General features: G+C 40.0%; 2 protein-coding genes across 5 annotated transcripts; one reads left to right on the forward strand and one right to left on the reverse strand.

Moving 5' to 3' along the window:
* The first annotated feature begins 703 nt into the window (after positions 1-703).
* On the forward strand, positions 704-10,566 carry pals2a (protein associated with LIN7 2, MAGUK p55 family member a). Of its 3 annotated transcripts, none has more exons than XM_084026370.1 (14): positions 704-853; positions 2,680-2,764; positions 3,270-3,394; positions 4,164-4,282; positions 6,019-6,177; positions 6,755-6,904; positions 7,081-7,308; positions 8,105-8,236; positions 8,435-8,537; positions 8,683-8,748; positions 8,853-9,014; positions 9,109-9,311; positions 9,396-9,524; positions 9,625-10,566. In XM_084026370.1, exons 3-14 carry the CDS (start codon positions 3,364-3,366, stop codon positions 9,799-9,801), a joined length of 1,659 nt encoding a protein of 552 aa, XP_083882496.1. In that variant the 5' UTR covers positions 704-853; positions 2,680-2,764; positions 3,270-3,363; the 3' UTR covers positions 9,802-10,566. The 3 variants fall into 3 exon arrangements, with proteins under 3 accessions (XP_083882496.1, XP_083882498.1, XP_083882497.1); XM_084026372.1 differs by having other exon boundaries at positions 3,297-3,394; XM_084026371.1 differs by having other exon boundaries at positions 3,300-3,394.
* Positions 10,567-13,112: 2,546 nt separating this feature from the next.
* Positions 13,113-18,030, reverse strand: gsdmeb (gasdermin Eb). 2 transcript variants are annotated; one of them, XM_084026900.1, is made up of 10 exons: positions 17,924-18,030; positions 17,370-17,598; positions 17,090-17,282; positions 16,617-16,791; positions 16,360-16,480; positions 16,145-16,252; positions 15,713-15,840; positions 15,457-15,622; positions 15,294-15,367; positions 13,113-15,189 (listed from the first exon to the last, which is right to left on the reverse strand). In XM_084026900.1, exons 2-10 carry the CDS (start codon positions 17,572-17,574, stop codon positions 14,980-14,982), a joined length of 1,380 nt encoding a protein of 459 aa, XP_083883026.1. In that variant the 5' UTR covers positions 17,575-17,598; positions 17,924-18,030; the 3' UTR covers positions 13,113-14,979. The 2 variants fall into 2 exon arrangements, with proteins under 2 accessions (XP_083883026.1, XP_083883025.1); XM_084026899.1 differs by having other exon boundaries at positions 13,113-15,195.
* Positions 18,031-20,303: the final 2,273 nt, after the last annotated feature.

Raw genomic sequence — 20,303 nt, forward strand, 5'->3', positions numbered from 1 at the left:
ACAGATTAACGGTTTAATCCAATCAAGTGACCTGGATACATCAAAAGTGACTCACGCAACACTGAGAATGTGTTTAAGTATGTTATTACTGGCTCTATGCGAGCTCTGGCTCTCTACAGAAGCTTCATTGTGGATGAATAACCAGATTACTGATGGGTGGTACAAATGTAGGGAGTAGCTGTGGACAGATGTGGGGATGGCATATCACATGTGCTATTAATGGCAACAAGATCAGATACAGTAGTATCTTACTCATGGGGTAAGTGTTTCCTCCTAATTCAATTCTTGAATAAGTTGTTGGCTTTGCAATAGTAGACACTGATATAGTGCATGGTGCTGTGCCACAATGAGAATATCTGCTATTACTAGGACACTACTCCACTCCACCGACGCAGAACAGATTCAGTAAAGCTCTCTGCTATTCTCCCATCTATTTTGGCACATTTTAAAATTCAGAACTACAGAATTACAAGTCCTGATAGCTGCTGTTTGAATTCATGGGGATCAAATTGCGCAACCATAGCAGCCGCGAGGTATTTCACATTTAAGGGCTCATTGCATCTGATTGCGGAATCGATATTTACAACACCTTTACTTACTGGTATTTATTGTCGATGAAGTTTGCGGAAGATTATACGGGAGGGTTGTGCAGGATTTCAATTGGCTGGATAGAACTTGAACGGCATTGATGTCATTAGCACATCACCGTCTTCTGGACGGGGAACCGAGGAAGAGTCGCAGGCGGGCTGGAAGAAGTTAACTAGGCTGCTATTGCGTAATTGCTATGCGAATTACGAAACTCCGAAATGGAGAGAAGCGTGGACGCGTGACTGGATGGTACTGGTTAAATTAGGTAATGTATCATTCATTCATTTTGCCGGACGCTCGCGTAACTGTCTCTTCATTGGGACCCTCGTAATGTCTTGGCTCTCCCCACCAGCTAGCGTTATGTAGCTAGTCTGAGCCACATGATGTTACGGTTAGCTACTAACATTGGCTAACGACGGGATTGTCCCTCGCGACTAGTACTCGCAAAAAAAAAACTTAGCAGCGACGTTAAAATGGGTTAATGCCGCTTGCTTGTCTGGTCGTTTGTGGTAACATGGCGGTATTTGTCAAGTATGAAAGATACACGCCAGTGTTAGCATTGCTAACGTGCCTGTACATGAGCTACAAGCTAGCAGTAGCTAGCACCAACTTGGTACGGGACGGACCCCAGCGGAGTTGACGCCAAGGAGGACCTGGCAGCATGTAGCGGCAGTTAAACAAATTCAAAATAATATCGGGTCGGAATGTCTTAACGCCAGCATCAGTGTTTAGCTAATCAGCTCATTAGCCACTAATGGCTAGCTGTCGCCTTTTAGCTAAGTGGACGCTTCCCCGCATACACGTGCACCAGATTCGCCAGTAGCTTGACAGCACATTGAAACAGTGAAGCCAACACGCTGATCTCATGCTGGTTTGGTTCAGCGCCGCTGCATGTTACTTTAGTGTACGTCTGTGGCATCAGTGCTAACTCACTGTTAGTCGGCGTGTCTACCACCGTGAGCACACAGCGGTCTAACGGGAGTGTGCCTTAAAGGTCCCGAGCTGCAGCCTCAGCGCTGCCCCATTCAACAAGACCGAGTCCTCCCTTGTGAACATTGCGGCTGAGCACACAGTGGATGACTTACGTAGTCTACAGCAAGCAATGTGCAAACACGCTGGCACCACAGTCTTGGTATTACAACGATATTATACAGAAGGTATTCCCTGCAGTCTAATTTTTAGGCTGATACTGATAGGCCTATATGGTTTAAAAACAGAAACACTTGACACAGATCCCTTATCTATTAGAGAAGTCACCAACATGAAAAATCTGCTTTTCCAATATCGGCATGCCCAATTTATTTGTCTAGCTCTTATCTAAATATTCCCACTAATGAATGACAATCAATTAAAATACAGTTATCCAACAGCAACGTTTTATTGGTAAATAAGCGTGCTCAGCTGCTCAAGTTGATGCATTTTAGTATTATTAGTATTAATACATGTGATATTAGTGTTTTTTAACACTCAACAAGATCAACATTAAAAGTGTGTAGATCCTACATTATGTGTAGCCATGCACATAATGTAGGAGCTATACACTTTTAATGTTGGTCTTGTTTGAGGTGTTATGGTGAGAATTCTCACAAACTCAAAAATGTTTATGGTCATAAAGAAGTCAGATTATAAAGTAGTGCCGGGCACAGTGGTGGCTTTAATTTCCAGCCTATGTGGGCAACTGTAGAACAGTAAGACAACAACTAGAACAATCTTAATGGTAATTCAGTGAAAAGGCCATTAACATGTGTCCCATAAAATGAAAGTCGTCTTTAAGTTACAATAATCTTTGTAAACCCACAGAACAGAGGTAATACTCTCACTCTTTCTGTGCTGAGCTTTATCTGACTTGGCAGTAGTTAATGAGTATTTTTAAGACATTGGTCATGTGATTGACTCGGCCAATCACAACGGCTGCATTTACTATATTACTACATGAACAGGAGAAGCCTGGGCAATGCACCCTCGGGTAGAGAGGACCTTATTTACCAGCCTGAGCTGCTTTTAGCACCGAGGAGTGTTTTAGGTTGTCTTGGAAAAAAATCACTGAATAAGAATAATAATATGATTTTCTTTTCTTCATTCTCTCTTTAGTCCAGCGTTACCAGATGAGTGTTTTGTAGAAAACGTGGGCCTCCGCGTCGGAGTGCTGCACTGATGATTTGAACACAGTTTGTAGGTGAGTTTGTGCATTTCTTATTTATTTTTTGGCTCCGGATGATTTTCGGCCATTGTTTTGTGTAGATGGACTACAGTGTTGCATTTATGGTTTTTATATAGTTCACAGTGTACAGTGGGACTTCCTCTTTCTGTTTGTCCACCTTCCCAATAAGGCATTGGTAGGGCTGTTTTCGCATCATTCTGTTTGGAGATCATGTTTGAACAGAGTGAGCAGGGGCCTCTGTGTGGCTGGCACAACCTTTACCCAGAAGGATGGGGGACTCGTCATTATTCATTCAAAGGCCCTCTTTGTCATTCCCTTAAATTATACGAGAAAACTACAGACAAACATGTTTTCTGTGTTGTTGTTTTTTTGTGTCTCTGGCATCCACACTGTATCGGCATTTGCTCAACAGCTACATATGTTAGTAAATGTCATATTAATTTCATGACATGAGTTGTACATTATGAGGATCTTGGTGTTGTGTGTGTACTGACTTAAGGGGTTTTCCTACCTTCTCCAGCCCTGCAGTTACTCTGGTTTCTGTAAGCAGGCAGTTGGGCGGCTTTCGGCCGTGTTAAGAGACTTTCACCATCCGGAGCTGAGGAATATTAAACATGACTGTGGCCAATGCAAAGTCTGGCAAAGGTAAGCTGTCAAAGACAAAGTCCTAACTGATATTTTGCACAGGAACTGTTGTGATATTGTGTGCAGAGTTTGACATATCATTACCATTTGAATGGTAACCATTGCCCAGAGATAGTTGTGTAGGTGTGTGTGGAGCTGCCACTGAACATTCACATTTGTTCCTCTGACTTACAAAAAAAAGAAATTAACACATGAAGTACTGGCAAACAGCTATTTGGCTCCAATTGTGACTGCATTTATTTCTTTTATTTCAGATTATCTGGAAAAAAAATAGCTGCTTATTTTCATAGAAAAACAAAACAAAATGCACAAAAAAAACAATTTGAATGGAAAAGTGATTATTGTCAAGTGCAGAAAGCTATGTTTTATTTATTTAATTGAAATTATAATCATTTAAATAATTGAATATGACACAACTAGCTTTATTTGTCAGGGTCCTGGACTCCAATTTCTTGCTGTGTGCTCTCAGCCTCTACAAGGCAGATCTGTTGAGAGAACAATTCATCTGTGACTCTGTGTGTGTGCTTGTTGCTGCTGCAGTGGAAATAAGGGACCTTCTCTCTGAATTGCCTCATTGATAGGCTGTCTGCTTTTGTTCTTGCCTTGTAAGCTCTCTCTGTAGTCACATGTTTTCATTGGCTCAGAATTGTTATTATTTTCATTTTACTGGCTATGAGTTTTGTCACTAACACGTCTAGCTACATTCACAAAGTAGTAACTCTCAGCCCAATCTTTGACAATCTTTGATGTGTATTTTTCCCCCCTTCAGCCATGCAGCAGGTACTGGACAACCTTAAAGACCTGCCATCCGGCTCAGGAGCAAAAGATATTGACCTCATCTTTCTCAGGGGCATCATGGAGAGCCCCATCGTCCGCTCCCTGGCAAAGGTAAACACCCACACTTTTGCATTTTCATTAGCTGGCTATCAAGCTCCAGATATAGTTTAGAAGAGGAGCAAATGTAACTGTCAATCCGAGGAAATAAAGGTGTAATAAGTTTCACATGTTGCCACACATCCACCACTGCTTCCTGGCAGTCTACCCTATGAGGGTTAATAATATATTGCAATTTGAAAGTCAATGGTACTCGATGGGAGACATATTTCATGCTGATCTCTCTCTCTCTAAAACATACCTGTGTTTTTCTTTCCAAGCTTATGTACCACATCTTGTAATGTGAATGTGTTAACCCGTGATGTTGGCTAATCTTGCACTGTGCCCACTGTTCCTGTAATTTGACCAGCCAGATGGTTTGTTACACAGAAGCATCTGAGAAGGCGTCATTGAGAACTGTTTGGGAAAGGGCAGACACTTTCAAAAAAAGTATTTGGCAGATGGTTGGAGGAAGCATCTTGTCGATTGTGAGTCAGGAGAATAGAAAAGCCTTCAGTGCTGTTCTTTGGTCCTCATTCAATGAAGAAATACTCTCCAGTTATGATATAAACTGCTCGTCTTTAGACGAGAGAAACAAGCATCTGATTTGTTATGTGAAGGACAGTGTTTTCTGAATTAGTCAGCACGTAAAACATTGACTCAGTCGTCCTATTTCATTTTCACTTTTTGTTTGTGGGTTGGAAGGCAATCCAGGTGTGTAACTGTATCTGCACAACCGCTGAACTCGTTTTATGTGATGTTCCCCTTTAAAAGCAATGTAAAGCATTTGCTTAAGTTTGAGTAGACAGAAAATGTTCCTTTTTAACACCAGTTAAAGCAACATTTCACAGAGCTTAGAGGCAGAGACGGCTAGAAGAACAAATAGATTACATAACAGGAAAAATCTCCAACGCAGATTGAGGTCATAAAGTTTATCTATCATATCTATGAATAGGAGAAAACCTGTCACAAAGGCAAGCTCTTGTCCTTATTTCTTACAAACGAGCAGTGCTGTCCTTGTATTATATTATTATAATAATACTACATTGTTCCTGATAGATAGATAGATAGATAGATAGATAGATAGATAGATAGATAGATAGATAGATAGATAGATAGATAGATAGATAGATATACTTTATTGATCCCAAGCTGGGAAATTAAAGTGTAGCAGCAGCATTATACACAGTGACAACACAGTAACTAAAGATAAAGAACACAATAGGTAAAGAAACAACATATAAAAAGAGCAATATAAAATGTAAAAGTGAAAATCAGGTGCAGTGAACAGATAAACATAATAGGCTAAATGGAGTTTTAGCTGTTATTTTACAATGTGATGGCATGTGGCAGGAAATATTTCCTGTATCTGTCCCTTGGACAGCAGAGCCTGTATGTGGCTTCTGGCGTAGGGTCATATTAAATAAAGGTTTCTTTAGAGTTCTTCTTATCTGATGCCAGAGTCCACGGACAGAGGATGTCATAGAGATTATAAAATCATCTGAGGCAAATTTGTGATTTCGAACTATATAAATAAAATGTAATTGGAAATAGAACAGAAAAGTGTGATCCAAAACACAAACAATGTGGTTAATTTCCCTCTGTCTTCCTTGTATTGCAGCATACAGCAGGCTGTACTATTTTCACTGAAAGACCAATGTAGCACAACAAGCTCTCAACTTAACTGAGTTCCCTTTTTTCAATAGATTAAAAAAACGTGTGTGTGTTTGTGTGTTTGTGTGTGTGTTCAGGCCCATGAGCGTCTTGAAGAAGTTGAGTTAAATGCTGTGCAGGACGATAATGTTCAGCTGGTCAAAGAGATCCTGGATTCCCTAACCGACCTGCCAGGAGAAGAAGATGCTGCTGCTGCTGATGAGCTCGTCAAAATCCTTCAGGAGCCACACTTTCAGGTATCTTGGACCTCATTCCTCTTATACACAATTCATAATGTGGGTGAATGGCTTGCGTTCTACTTGTGTGTGTGAATAGATGTCAAAGAATGTTTCACCAACCACTGGTTAATATTCTCTGAAGTGGTAGCAGCTCTGCTTCCCTGTCACCCTTTATGTTCTCAACCCCTGACAAGCTGCAGCAGGGGAGGGTGGGGGTGTAGTTCCTAGGGCCAATAGCAGGCTGAGTTATGTGGGTAAAGTTAGGGGGAGAAGACTGTCGCTTACTGTTTCAGTAAATCTTCACATTTGAAGTCTCTGACCAATGCCAACTCTCTGTTGTGGCTCCTAGGGTAAGAACAGGACTGACTTATCTTCTCTATATATCAATTAGTCAAATGCATGCGGCGGTGTTTTTGATGGATGAACCACATAGACAGCAATCATCACTACTATCTTGAGAAGAAGATTTTGAAAATGTATTTAAAAGATATATTAAAATACTTGCACTTGAAGATATCCTAGAGTACAGAGCAAACCGTATTTTCTCTTATTTCTGTCTGTACTTCACTCTCCTGTTCTCTTTTTCCTGCCTCAGTCTTTGATAGAGGCTCATGACAAAGTGGCTTCAAAGTGCTATGAAATGTCCAACGCTGCAGTGAACAGCAACGCCTTTTTGACGAGTTCACTCATGCCAGCTGATGCTGTCAGGATGATCGGCATCCAGAAGAAAGCCGGGGAACCACTTGTAAGTTAGTCATTTATATCAAGCAAAGCAATGTGTTGAACAGGGTGACTGAGTTTTACATAGTAACTCGAAATGAGTTCCTTCTTTTACAGCAATCAGACGCACCATGCCAAGAAATAGACCGCCTGTATGATTTATGAAGTGCGGAAGCATGATACCAAATGACTCTCTTCCAGGGGGTGACGTTCCGTGTGGAGCAGGGAGAGATGGTTATCGCACGGATCCTCCACGGCAGCTCGATTGACAGGCAGGGCATGCTGCGCACAGGCGACATAATCCGTGAGGTGAACGGTCGTGAAGTCGGTCAGAACCCCCATGAACTCCAGGAGCTGTTGGGGAACTGCAGTGGGAGCATCACACTCAAGGTCCTGCCCAGCTACCGAGACACACTGGCACCTCCACAGGTGGGTGAGGAAGAAGGAGGCCCCATTTATGTTTTCCTGTGTAGCATTTCACAGGTAAGATAAAAAAATTCCTTTACAGTTGCAAAACTGAATTAACTTAATTTACTTTATTATGAGCTCTTTTAAACTTCACTGAAATCCTGAAATTAGTTTATTAAGTGTACGAGAATACAGGATGTGCTTGTTGATCCAGGTAAGTCTTCCAGGTGTACAAGGTTGTTAGGCGTCATACTACACCTGGCAGGGGTTGGTGGAGAGCTATCTGACCTGTGTGATCTCAGAATGCCAGGCTTCTGAAAATTGACCGCATGAGGGTCTATTAATAACGCTCCTCACACTATCTGGGACACACACCACTCTATTTACTGTAGTACCACCTCCCCTTCTTACAGTAACAGCCTCACAGCAGCTGACACCGAGGAGCAGTATGAAGGGTTATGTCAGACACTGACCTTTGTGCCTGGGAGGATCAAATGATCTAATTCCACTGTTTGGTTAAATGTTTGTTGGGTTTCAGTTCTGGTAAGAGTGGTGAATTAGAAGACGAATAGAATATAGTGGATGTAGGGAATAAAATAATTTATATTTTACAAGTTGTTGGACACATTAGTCTGTACTGTAATACTCATGGCACTGGTGATATGTTAATAATTTATGGTGTGATGATAAACATGGTTTGATTAACATTATCCAGCTGAGATGATATAGTTTAATAGGGATTTAACGTATTGCTCAATGCTATTGTGTATGTTCTCTGCATTAAATTCTGATATCTTGTTCACGCCCTAAAATACAGGTTTATCTGAAGCCCCACTTCAACTATAATCCGGCCACTGACAACTTGATCCCCTGCAAAGAGGCAGGCCTGGCCTTCTCCAAGGGCGACATCCTTCATGTAGTCAACAAGGAGGATCCCAACTGGTGGCAGGTGAGTCGATACATGGTAGGGAAGGGCAGAGCTGCTTTGATCACTAATAATAAGTGGGGGAAATGATCGTTCCTGACTGAAAGCTGCAAGAGGTGTCTAAAGATGAGGATGTTTGTGACAGACCCCTAGACATTTTATTTCTTTATCATGTGAAATATTTAAATCAATCATCTCTCAAGCACTCTGATTTCAATGTAGGCATGCAAAGTTGTTGGTGGAGCCACTGGTCTCATTCCCAGTCAGTTCCTGGAGGAGAAGAGGAAAGCTTTTGTGAGAAGAGACTGGAATACTTCTGGTACAGGTCAGTTCAAATCATGTTCACACAAGCAACAGCATTACCACCATGGTTCCTGTTACTCTTCTTGTTTAGTTATCATGATAGTTAAGAAACTCTTGGCTGTAGCACCACCATGTGGTGATCTGATACTTTTTACAATTTGTCTCAGGGATGCTCTGTGGGACTGCAAAGAAAAAGAAGAAAAAAATGATGTACCTCACTTCGAAAAATGCAGGTATGCATCACCATAGATTTTTTTTTTTTACATTTACAGTGTTAAATTGTAAGCGCAAAGAGGACATCATGGTACTCACCCAGCATGTGAATTGCCTTGAACAGAGTTTGACCGTTATGAGCTCCAGACCTATGAGGAAGTAGCCAAGATGCCGCCTTTTCAGAGGAAAACGCTGATTCTGATTGGAGCCCAGGGCGTTGGGAGGCGGAGCCTGAAGAACAGACTTATTGTCATGAATCCTCTGCGATACGGAACCACTGTACCCTGTGAGTGAGACAGGCAGCTGAGGTGGTTGCATTGCTTGCAGCTAGATTCCCTGCCAGGATACACGTAACGCCTCTCCTCACCTTTCATCTCCAGTCACAACACGACACCCGAGGGAAGAGGAGAGAGACGGACAGAACTACTGCTTTGTGACGCGAGAAGAGATGGAGAAAAACATCAAGGAGAACCGTTACCTGGAGCATGGCGAGTACGATGCCAACCTTTATGGCACCAAGATAGACTCCATCCATGAAGTGGTGAATGCAGGCCGTACCTGCATCCTAGACGTCAACCCTCAGGTTAGTTGAACGCACACACTTTCAATGTATAGATCCTCCTCCCCCCCACCAGACTTTGGTTGTGACATTATATTTTCTGCCTAGGCCCTGAAAATGTTGAAGACAGCTGAGTTTATGCCATTTGTGGTGTTCATTGCTGCTCCTGAACTGGATACACTAAGAGCTATGCACAAAGCTGTGATAGATGCTGGACTTACTACCAAACTACTCACAGTACGTTTTGATATTTATGGTTCCTAAATACTTATTAATTATGATGGACCTTTCAGGCCTTACTACTCATCATCCTAATGTAATCCTCTTTTTGTAACAGGAGAATGATTTGAAGAAGACTGTGGACGAGAGTGCCAGGATCCGTCGGGCATACAGCCACTACTTTGACCTGACTATTGTCAATGACAATCTGGACAAGGCCTTTGACAACCTGCAGGAGGTGGTAGAGCAATTATTCATAGAGCCGCAGTGGGTTCCAGTCAGCTGGGTCTATTGATGTTTTACACCCTACTGGAGAGACATAGCTGTCCAAGCTGCTGGGCTTGAGATGAAAGGGGACACCTGAAGAGACGGAGGATTCAACACTGCACTGACCACACAGACAAAGTGATGGAAGTGTGAATATGGGTCTCGCACAAAGCAGTCACAGTCACCTTGATCTGAATTGCCAGATTCCTTTCTAGCAAACTATGCAACTCTCAACACACAGGAAGTGTACTTATTTATTTTTTAAACAATCCTTTCCTTTCATGTGGATTGGAAGAAAATACTGGCCCTAAATCAGGATGTTTTTAAAGCAAATGTGATTTTTGTCATGTCCTGTTTTAATTCTATTGCTCTGTATGTAAAATAGTGTATTTATTCTGTAAAAATGAGGAGAGCTTGCTCATTGAAAAGAACGATACCTCAGTGTTACAGTTTACAGTGCATATGCCTCCAGTACGCCATCTCATTTTGTTTCCTCGTCAAGGCTGCATTTATGTTCTGCTGTCTTTGTAGTTGAAATTAATTTGTGGAAAATGTCATGCCAGCCACTGACATTGTACAGAAGGAAAAGTAATTTGTTTACCCATTATTTTTCTTTCACTCAGGCACAACAGATTACATTAATTATGTTGATTGTTTGTTAGACTTTTTGCTCATCAATGTATTTGACTGTTAAACCCATCGATATGGTGCCGTTTGTTTGAAAGAAACTTTCCACAGAACTCTTGAACAGGGTACTGCATCTCAGTGAACCATCCCTTTTGATGTGATTACTCAGTGTTTTAAATGAAGTTCATATTTACTTATAAAAAGTATATTTTACAAGATTACAGAAAAGGTGTATTTTCAGATGTCAAATAAATAACTGGTGTTTTCTAATGATCCTTTTTGGTTTTATTTTGCTCTTTTGGCAGAATGATTTGAAAAACGTGTTGTGTTGTGTTGAGTATGTGTTCACCAACTGGAGGAGGAGAAGAAGAAGATATTGACAACAATTTGAGGCACTGTGTTTTCCTTTTTATGTCTATGCCTCTGTGCTGGCAACAGCCATGGACAGGCATTATATTTTGGTGAAAACCATGTCTTTTTTTTTTTCTATTTTTGCTGCAGCTCGATAATTCTTATGCTAGTGCTTACAATTTCACTTCAATTTAGTGATACATGTTATAGAAAGCCACTAATAACTATCCTACCATATCATGCTATAAAAAGTTGTATAGCATGCGTAACAAGTCATAGTATAGCATGACATGAAAAATCTTCACAAATACACAGTATAGTATGACAAACATTAATAATTTCAAGTGTCATAAGACATTTTATAGTTTAACAGTCACATAACTATCATAGCTTGTGAAAAGTCACGGTATAGTATGTCATAAAAGTCAAAGAAGTCATAGAAAAATGTATTTTATGCTGTACATTTTTAACAAAGAAAGGGTACAATATGAGCCATACTATAGTATGACAGATAAAGTCATAGGTTTGCATGCCATAAAAAAAATGGTATAGTTTAACATAGTATAGTATGTGATAAAAAGTCATAGGATAGTATGTCAAAAGAAGACATACAAATTCATGTATCATATCAAAAGTGATAATAAAGTATGTCAAGAAAATATATTGAAAAAGTCATAATTTACTATGTTGAAACAAATTAATTAAAAAGTCGTAGAATAGTAAGTCATTTAAAAAGTCATACTAAATCGAAAAAAATCATAGTATAGCATGTTGAAAAGTCATAGTATACCATGTCGAAAAAAATCATAGTATAGCATGTCATAAAAAGTCATAGTATAGCATGTAAAAAAAAGTCATAGTATAGCATGTAAAAAAAGTCATAAAAAGTCATAGTATAGCATGTCAAAAAAAGTCATGAAAAGTCATAGTATACCATGTCGAAAAAAATCATAGTATAGCATGTCATAAAAGTCATAAAAAATCATAGTATAGCATGTCATAAAAGTCATAAAAAGTCATAGTATAGCATGTCAAAAAAAGTCATGAAAAGTCATAGTATAGCATGTCGAAAAAAAGTCATGAAAAGTCATAGTATAGCAAGTCGAAAACATTTTTAAAGTCATACTAAATCAAAAAAAAGTAATAAAAAGTTATAGTATAGGATGTGAAAAAGGTCAGTATATAACATGTCAAAAAAGGTAATTTAAAAAGTCATAGTATAGAGTATGTCAAAATATTCATAACAAGTCAAGTATAGCATGTCAAAAAAGGTTAAAAAAAATTCATAGTATAGTCAAATAGTATAGTATAGTATAATCAAAAAACAGTCATAAAAGTCATAGTATAGTCTGTCGATAAGTCATAAAAGTCATAGTATAGCATGCTACCAAATAAAACTGTACAAAGTCAGCCTACCACCAGCAATAGATGCTATATGCTAACTGAACTAATTGTTTGATGCCAGGACATGCAAAGCAATATATACGAATAAAAAATGCTTAGCTGTTGCTAATGCTAATACTAAATACCCCTAAGGCCAAGGCAAATGCTAAGGCTAATGTTAAGGTTACACATTGTCACTGCAGGGCAGCACACACTGCTACAGCATGGTATCACACAACCAAAGGCTAACTACGTTGCACTTGTACATTGTAAATAAACAGAAACTCACAGCCGTTGGTTTCGTAGCGTGACAAGCGAGTACTTTGTTGAAATGCTGCTTATGTGGGCATATGGGTGAAAACTGGAGGACCATAGAACCAACAACTTCCTGCTGCCTTTATAGATATTGCACTTCCTGTGGCACTACTTGCAAAGCCATCAGATTATGCCATTACACACATTCAAATGCAGGAAAGAAGAAGCCTATAGAATGTCTAAAAAGTCATAGTATAGCACATCGAAAGTCATATTACAGCATTTAAAAAATAGTCGTAAAAAGTCATATATAGTATCTTAAAAAAATTATAGTAGACCATGTCAATAAAAGTCAGAAACAGTCACAGTATAGTATGTCCTAAAAAAGGAATAATATAGCATGTCACAAAAGTATGTCATATAATGTCACAATAATGTAAAATTGTCATAGCATAGTATATGATAAAAAGTCCTTGTATAATATGTAATGAAGTCATTTAAAAAATAATTATATATATTCACACACACACATACACACAGAGAGAGAGATTATGTTTCATAATACAGCTATTCACTACCAAACAGGGGCTTGAGTTGAGTTATAAGCAGTTGCAGGTCAGAGACATGACATGATTATTCTTGGAGACCAACGTCTTATTGGAGAATAAAAAGGAAAACAAATGTTCACATTTGGGTAAAAATGTCAGTCAACATCGCATAATGTTGTTTCATTTCTTTTATTTTGAAGAAGTGACTTCCCATGCCTTCCCCATTCTCCTAAATATAACCGGCACAATGACATAATGATCCTTCTTCTTTTACATATTCCTTGTTTTTTCCATCAGGAAGGAATGGCAGCTTGCAGTCAATCAGAAATCTTGTATTCACCCAGACCATGGTATAAGACAATTACATACAGAACTTTCTGTAGATAGAATATAATAACATGAGAACACAATAAAAAAAAGAGAGATCTCTTTCTATAACCGAAAATAGGCACCAGGCTCTAATAAATGAATCCTTCCTCTTTCATTATTATTCATGGTCTCAAATGTATAAAATATTTTGGTCAAATGGTTAAGCTAAGCACATGGCCACTGAAAATCCTCAGTTTGGTTTGGCTGGAAGGTGTGGCTTAACCTTTAGTAGCACAAAACAACCATCACTAACTTAATAAAAAGTAATGATCTCAAGTTTGATCTTCTCACGATTGTAATTGTATTTATGCTGTTAAAGTATAGCATGCTATGAAAATTCTTCAAAAAGTCATTGTATATTATGTCAAAAGGTAATAAAAAGTCTAGTATTAAACAAATATATAATATGCCCTAAAAAATCATCATGTTGTGGATCATATGAAATTATGAAAAGTAATAATATATCATGACATTTCATATAAAAACTGTGTAGTGTAAAGCATAGTAGTGTGATGTCATGACTAGTATGTCATAAAAAGTCATAAAGAAGTCGTTATTGAATGTCATAAAAAATAAACGGCATTATTGTATGTCATAAAAAAAATTCATACAATAGTGTGTCATAAAAAGTCATTGAAAAGTATGGTATGTAAATTGTTTAAAAAGAAAGGCTATTAATCATATAATATAATACATCAAATGTCATAGCATAGTATATCATGAAAAGGCATAATATAGTTTGACATAAATAGTCAAAAGTCTTAATATAATATGTCATATAAAGTCAGAAAGAGTCATAAAACATCCTAAATAAGTTGCAGTCTGAAATGAATAGTCATAACTAGTCAGTCATATGAAGTATAAACAAGACATAATACAGTATGGCATGAAAAGTAAAAATAAAAGGTGTTAATATCTAATAAAAAAAGTCATAGTATAGCATGTCATGAGGTCATAAATAGTTAGTGTTGTGTTACAAAAATTCTCAAAGTCACAGTATAACATGAAAATGATAGTTATTATATAGTTTTTCATGAAACGTCATAATAATATATTTTAATAATAAAGATATAAAATAGCCATGGTAATAAAATGTAAAAAAAGAAAATTACAGAATAGAGAGACAGTAGGTCAAAAGGTCATAAAAAGTCAAAGTTCAGTATGCCATAAAAGGTCCCAAAGTGTCAAAGCAAATGAAATATATAGCAATAGCTACATGTCAGTCAGTGACATCAGCATGGTGTCAAAAGTACAGACATCATATACTCAAGTACAGATACTTGTGTTCAAAAAGTACGAATCTAAAGTTCTAAAGTTGATCTTTATATGATTGTAATTGTTTTCATATGAAATCAGAAATCTGTGAAAAATGTCCCTTAAACCTTCCCAGAACATAAGAGGACATCTCGAAAAAGGCTTGTTTTGTCCAAAAAATTGTCCAAAATTACCAAAAATAATTGATTGTCAAATTTTTGGACGATTTGTCGTCGATTGACTCTCTGCGCTACTTTGTTCATATAATGACTACAGTAAAAGACAACACTGTTTTAGAGGGTAATCTGCTGCACTCAAAAGAGAAACACTGATAAATAACACTTCAGCTACGCGATCCCCCTCAACCTCATTCCAGTGCAATGTTTCAAGTTTGTGGTGGATGCTAAAGTGTCTTCTGGTTAATCGCAGTGAGCCAACGAGGCGAGACCTCTGAGAGCGATGCACAGGACCAGAGGGAGGTTTCCTGGCAGCTGGCTTACTTGTGTCTTCACCGTGTTGCCGTCTCTCTTCAGGGACACGTTGGAGGAAGCAAACAAATGTTCAGTCTTTTCATAGATGTCTTCTGTCAGCGTGCTGTTCAGAGGCAACTCCCCCTTCCCCGATACACACTGCACCTAGATCAGGTGTGACAGGGAGATAAAAAGGATGCTAATTTAGTTAGATGCATCATGGGGAAAAAAATGGTATTCTTATTTGTAAAGACTTTACTCACCAGGAGCTCCAGAGCCTGTAACACTGTGGGGCTGCAGCACATTCCCAAGGCAGAAAGACAATCATTTGTCATCTCTAAAGACAAAAAACACAGGATGAAAGAGGAAATCAGCCACGACTCCACATACTGAGAGCTTAATTTCAATTAAGTGCAGCTTTCTCACCATCCATGGCGCTGCTAACGAGGTGAAGGGCCGTGAGGACCGGTACGGACTCCACATGGCCAGACTGCTCCGAAAGGTCCAGAATTGCTTGGATGTTCTGTTTTTGAGACTCTGTGGTTGTGACATCACCCGGGGCAGGTCTCTTATTCAGGCACATCTGGTCCAGCTGAGACAGAGGAGACGCCCAGGTTTAATGGTGAGTTTATAATGCTCACTCCAAAATATAACTCCACGTAGCCTCCCTGTCCCCGCTTACCACAGTCAGAAGTGCACTGACGGTCCCTCGGTCCTCCATAACCTTTGTGATGTGATGGAGCAGAGAGGACCTTGTGGTGGCAGGGAGAGCTGAAAGCAGCTGGAAGTGTTCACTCAGTTTCTCCAGCTCTAAGTAAAACACAACATGGACAAAAACATCATAAATAGGTCACTAGAACCGAAAGACTGAGCCAGCTTATTCAAAGAAATGTATAGAAAAAAAAAAAAAAAAAGCAAACAGCACTCGTTGACACAAGAGACCTTTCGAATATAGGTCAAAGCACAACTAACAGTTATCACGCCATTATTATGAGAGAGGCCTCTTCTAATCTCGAGGCTCTTAAAACAACATGCATTCTGAACACGTCATCAGCTTCAACAACCACCTACAGGAATGTGTTTTATGGCTGCTAAGAAGAAAACAGTCGTTTACCTTGTGTAATGTGGCTATTCTCAGAGGTGGGAGAGGAACCCAACAGTGGTTTCTCAGCGGGGCTATCTACTTCAAAATGTCCAGCGGTGTCTGACATCAGACACAGCTCTGTGGAAAACACAACAACATGTTACATTTGTTACATTTCAAATCCCCCCCGATGAGAAACGTACTGCAGTAAGAGATTCATCAGATGTGTGTGAATTATTTCTCACCATAGCGCCCATCGTGTTTGATCTCCAGCTCTAAGAGGGCATAGGCAATGTTGGTATGGATGGGGATCTCCATGGTAACGTCACTGTCTTTACTCAGGCTCCCGTTCTCTTTCAGTGAAACCTGCAGGTTTGCAAAGATCATGTTGATTTCACACCGTGACAGCTAAAGCATAATTTGTGAGAAACCCTCCTTACACATGAACTTACACTTGACGTTACAACGCTGCCACAGGAATGAGTTCTACGCTGTGCTGTACCTTAGTGCTCTTGGGCCCACAGAGGCTCAGTCCTCCTCCACACTGCCCTCCCTGCTGCACCTCCTCGATGATGGAACTGGGCTGAGTGGTCACAATACGCTCCTTCACGATCCCAAACGTCTGTCTCTTCTTCTCCTTGGTCTGCTGGACCAGACCGTGGGACATATCCAGGGTCCTGTCACATTGAAGTCACACCGCCGTGGTGTTCCACAGGGAACATTCTTGAGATATTATGAAATCTAGACAGACAGGTCATTCTGCAAAGTATTATCTTAATCTGATTTTAATTTTAAAATAAACTGAGGGAGACATCAATTTCCTCGCCAGTGTTAATCTTCAACGGAGCAGACCTGTTTCACGTCTGACTTTATGGTTGGACAAAGATCATTCCTGCTGTTTGCAGATCTTTAACCGCTGCGTGTCAGATGGTTTTTACGGTGTTTTCTCTACTAACCTGTACAGGGGGAACTAACCTGTCTTTGGAGTCATGCAGCAGCTTCGGCACATCCACTTCCTCTTTCTTCAAACTGCCAAAGGACGACTGGAGTTTGGAAGAGTCTTTACCCTCCACGGTCACGTTGGAGTGGGCAAAATTTGCGTCTACGCTTCCCTGAAGGTTGTCACCGAATGTCCCATTGTATTTGATGAAGTCGGTCTCTATGACTCCTGTGGAGCGTGAAACGCTCAAGATTTCTGTGATCTTGAAATTACAAATCAATACAGTATACTAGCAGAAAGGCTTCTGATGCTTACCTGGCTTTATAGGCGAGCCTCCTGTCAGTAAGTCATTGAGGTCAAAATCAGTGGGAATGTACTTGGGCTTCTGCCAGAGCCAGAAACGTCTGCGCTTCACCACCACCGTCAGGAGAGCAACAGTGTCGTTCAGGCTGGACACTGGGATCAGCAAACCTCCATGATCCACCTCCTCCACGAAGTTCCTGGTGGCCGTGGCGAACATCTCCCAGCCGGGGAGCCCTGTGAGCTGGTGATGACGGCAGGTTGGAGAAAAGAGAGGCGAAGCGTGAGGACAGGGGACACTCATGTGAGCTCCTCCTCGGGATTAAAGTGCAATTGCAGATTCAACAGCCTTCTTCTTTAAGTTGGCATAGTTCTCTCAAGCAAAACAGAATGATGTGACAATATTCGGATAAATAGCGCCTTGCATGTTTCACGTTGAAGCAGCAGCTACATGCTAATCATCATCCAGCAAACACATCAGCTGTTGAGCTCCCAAATCTGCTTTTAGGACGAAACGCGCCTCGGAATAAACTGCAAACGCTGCGTGTTTAAGACGGTGTGTTGCTTACCCGGTGTGCTTGTTTCAGAGAGGAAGCCGGCGAGAAGCCGAAGTTATTAGTGGCCGGACTTTTAGAGCAGATGTGCGGCGAAGCTTGTTTTGGTGGACAAAAGACATCCAGAGGCTCCGCCTTCCCTCCACAGCAAGCTGTGGGCGTGTTACTGGGGCTAAGAAAACACATTTATCATAATAATAATAATAATAATAATAATAATAATAATAATAATAATAATAATAATAATAATAATAATACAAAATATTAACATTAATAGTATGGATAATTACAACGATTAAAAAAATAATACAAAATATTAATAATATTTCCTTTGGCCTCACCACTATACACTGGGCACCAAACGTCTCAGCAACATATTGAGTTTTATGTATTTAATAAATATATTGCAGTAGTGTAAATGAATGGTCAGTGCAGGTCTGGCCCACATTAGTGATGACATAGTTTAAAGACTGAATGATCCACAGCAGCAGAGTTCATCAGGTCTTTATTCCGCCCCGATATTCGTTGCCACCTAGTGGGAATAAATAACACTTTCCCCAGCTTTGCTGATGCTGTTGAATTGTGTAAATCATATTCTCTGATTTGGATCAGATTTAGCCATCAGTAGGAATATTCATTATTAGTAAGTATTTAACTGTGTACAGGTAGATTAGATAGTTTAATGACTTAGTATGTTAATGTTCTCAACCATTATAACCTTTCTGACCGCGATGGCATATTCCTGTATGTGTAACACCTTTATATGTGGGTTTCAATACGCATCGCAGGCACTAGGGGGCACTAGTGTTATTTCACTCTTTCAGTGATTTTTTTCATCAATATAACACGGTTTATAGTTTATAGTATTAATGAATTACTTATTCAATGATGTATTCAGCTACCGTTTTTTCTTACTTCTGATGATTTTGGTCACAGTTTGGTAAAACGTTCAGCAGAATGGACAAGATGTCAAGCACACTCCAACAGTGAGTCAGCTAAATCACAAAGCAGTGAATTGAGTGAGTGAGTGAGTGGTGTGCCAGCATTTAATCAATTGTGACCTGAGGCAGAAAGCAGTTCACCCAGCATCTGTGTCACATGGCCACAATAAAAACTAGACTCTGTAACCTGCACCAGTTATTTAAGGCAAGGTTTCTATTTGGAGAACACAATCAGGCCAACCCATGATATTACAAGGTGGGAGGAGGAACCCTAAACCTGCAGCCACGAGCAAACAACATTCATTTATTGAGTGATCTTTTACCCGCAAAAGCACAGCAGTGAGGCTCACCTGAGATAAGATAGTGGATATAATTGTGTAACAAGTAAGGGCTCTTTCAAGATGATGCTGCTCCCATAAACAATGACCTTTGCAAGTGTTTGTAACCAGTTATGTTGACACCAGAGCCAACATAACTGAACTTACATTGGGTGTTCCTGTCCTCACGATTAGATGGCAACGAGAAGAATAATTGAGCTGCTCTAAAGGCACAATGTGGACTTCCTCCTCTGTGGACAAAACGGATGATTCAGTTGTTTTCTCTTTTCCTGTTAGGACATTTCACCAGAATATGACCAAGTCAGCATCTCAATGTGGAAGTTATAACCACATGTATAAAAAATTAATAATAGAGGGCAGCATGTCACATCTTCAGATGATCAAAATGGGCTGTATGGTCCGAAAAAGCAAAGCATTTTTGGTTTCATCCCCTCTACCACCAGTAGATGATGTCGCTGGGAGTTGTAGATAGCACAGTGCCAGGGATCTGATCCTGGGGGTCCAATCCTGGGGGTCCGATCCTGGGGGTCTGTCCTGGGGGACTATTCTCTAATCTGATCCCGGAGGTCCAATTTCCTTTTGCAGCCGTTACCTAGCACCACACCCACTGGGACTCCTTGTGCTGGGGTTTGTGCTGCTGGATGCTACAGCTAACCGTTTACTGAAGGGTCCATGTCCTGGAGCTGCCGCCTGCCCTACCAGAAATGTAGTCTCCAGGTGGTGCTGTTTTCTTGTTTCTGCCACTTAGGCTTTAATCCAATAAAGAAACTATGAAACTATACATGGACTTCCCTGTAGTTCAACATGACATGCCCTTGGGGCAGCTCTACTTCTTGAGGACAGAACGCTCCAGTGTCTCACTACTGCCTCTCGAGAACAAGTGATATAACAAGACAGGACGGGCTGGGGTCGGCTGGTTGGCGTGCTCATTTCAGTAGATAATAAATAGGCATCTTTGACATAGCGTCAACATTGTAACCTCTTTGCAATGTTTGAAACTAAAATTCTATCCAGATCTTACACACTGCACCTTTAAGTGGAAATTATGATGGGTAAATGATCCGTTCATAGCTCTCAGTGTTTGGAACAAACAATCACAAATGACTCCACTAAAAG

The sequence above is a fragment of the Eutrigla gurnardus genome (assembly GCF_963514095.1).
Source record: "Eutrigla gurnardus genome assembly, chromosome: 14".
NCBI lineage: Eukaryota > Metazoa > Chordata > Actinopteri > Perciformes > Triglidae > Eutrigla > Eutrigla gurnardus.

Excerpts from the sequence above, each read along its gene's own strand:
- pals2a (XM_084026370.1), top strand. The coding sequence starts at position 3,364 with ATGACTGTGGCCAATGCAAAGTCTGGCAAAG. Across the intron at positions 4,283-6,018 it reads TCGTCCGCTCCCTGGCAAAG|GCCCATGAGCGTCTTGAAGA; the intron begins GTAAACACCCAC and ends GTGTGTGTTCAG. Across the intron at positions 8,538-8,682 it reads CTGGAATACTTCTGGTACAG|GGATGCTCTGTGGGACTGCA; the intron begins GTCAGTTCAAAT and ends AATTTGTCTCAG.
- gsdmeb (XM_084026899.1), bottom strand. The coding sequence starts at position 17,574 with ATGTTCGCCACGGCCACCAGGAACTTCGTGGAGGAGGTGGATCATGGA. Across the intron at positions 17,283-17,369 it reads AGGCTCGCCTATAAAGCCAG|GAGTCATAGAGACCGACTTC; the intron begins GTAAGCATCAGA and ends CACGCTCCACAG. Across the intron at positions 16,481-16,616 it reads GTGGGCCCAAGAGCACTAAG|GTTTCACTGAAAGAGAACGG; the intron begins GTACAGCACAGC and ends GCAAACCTGCAG.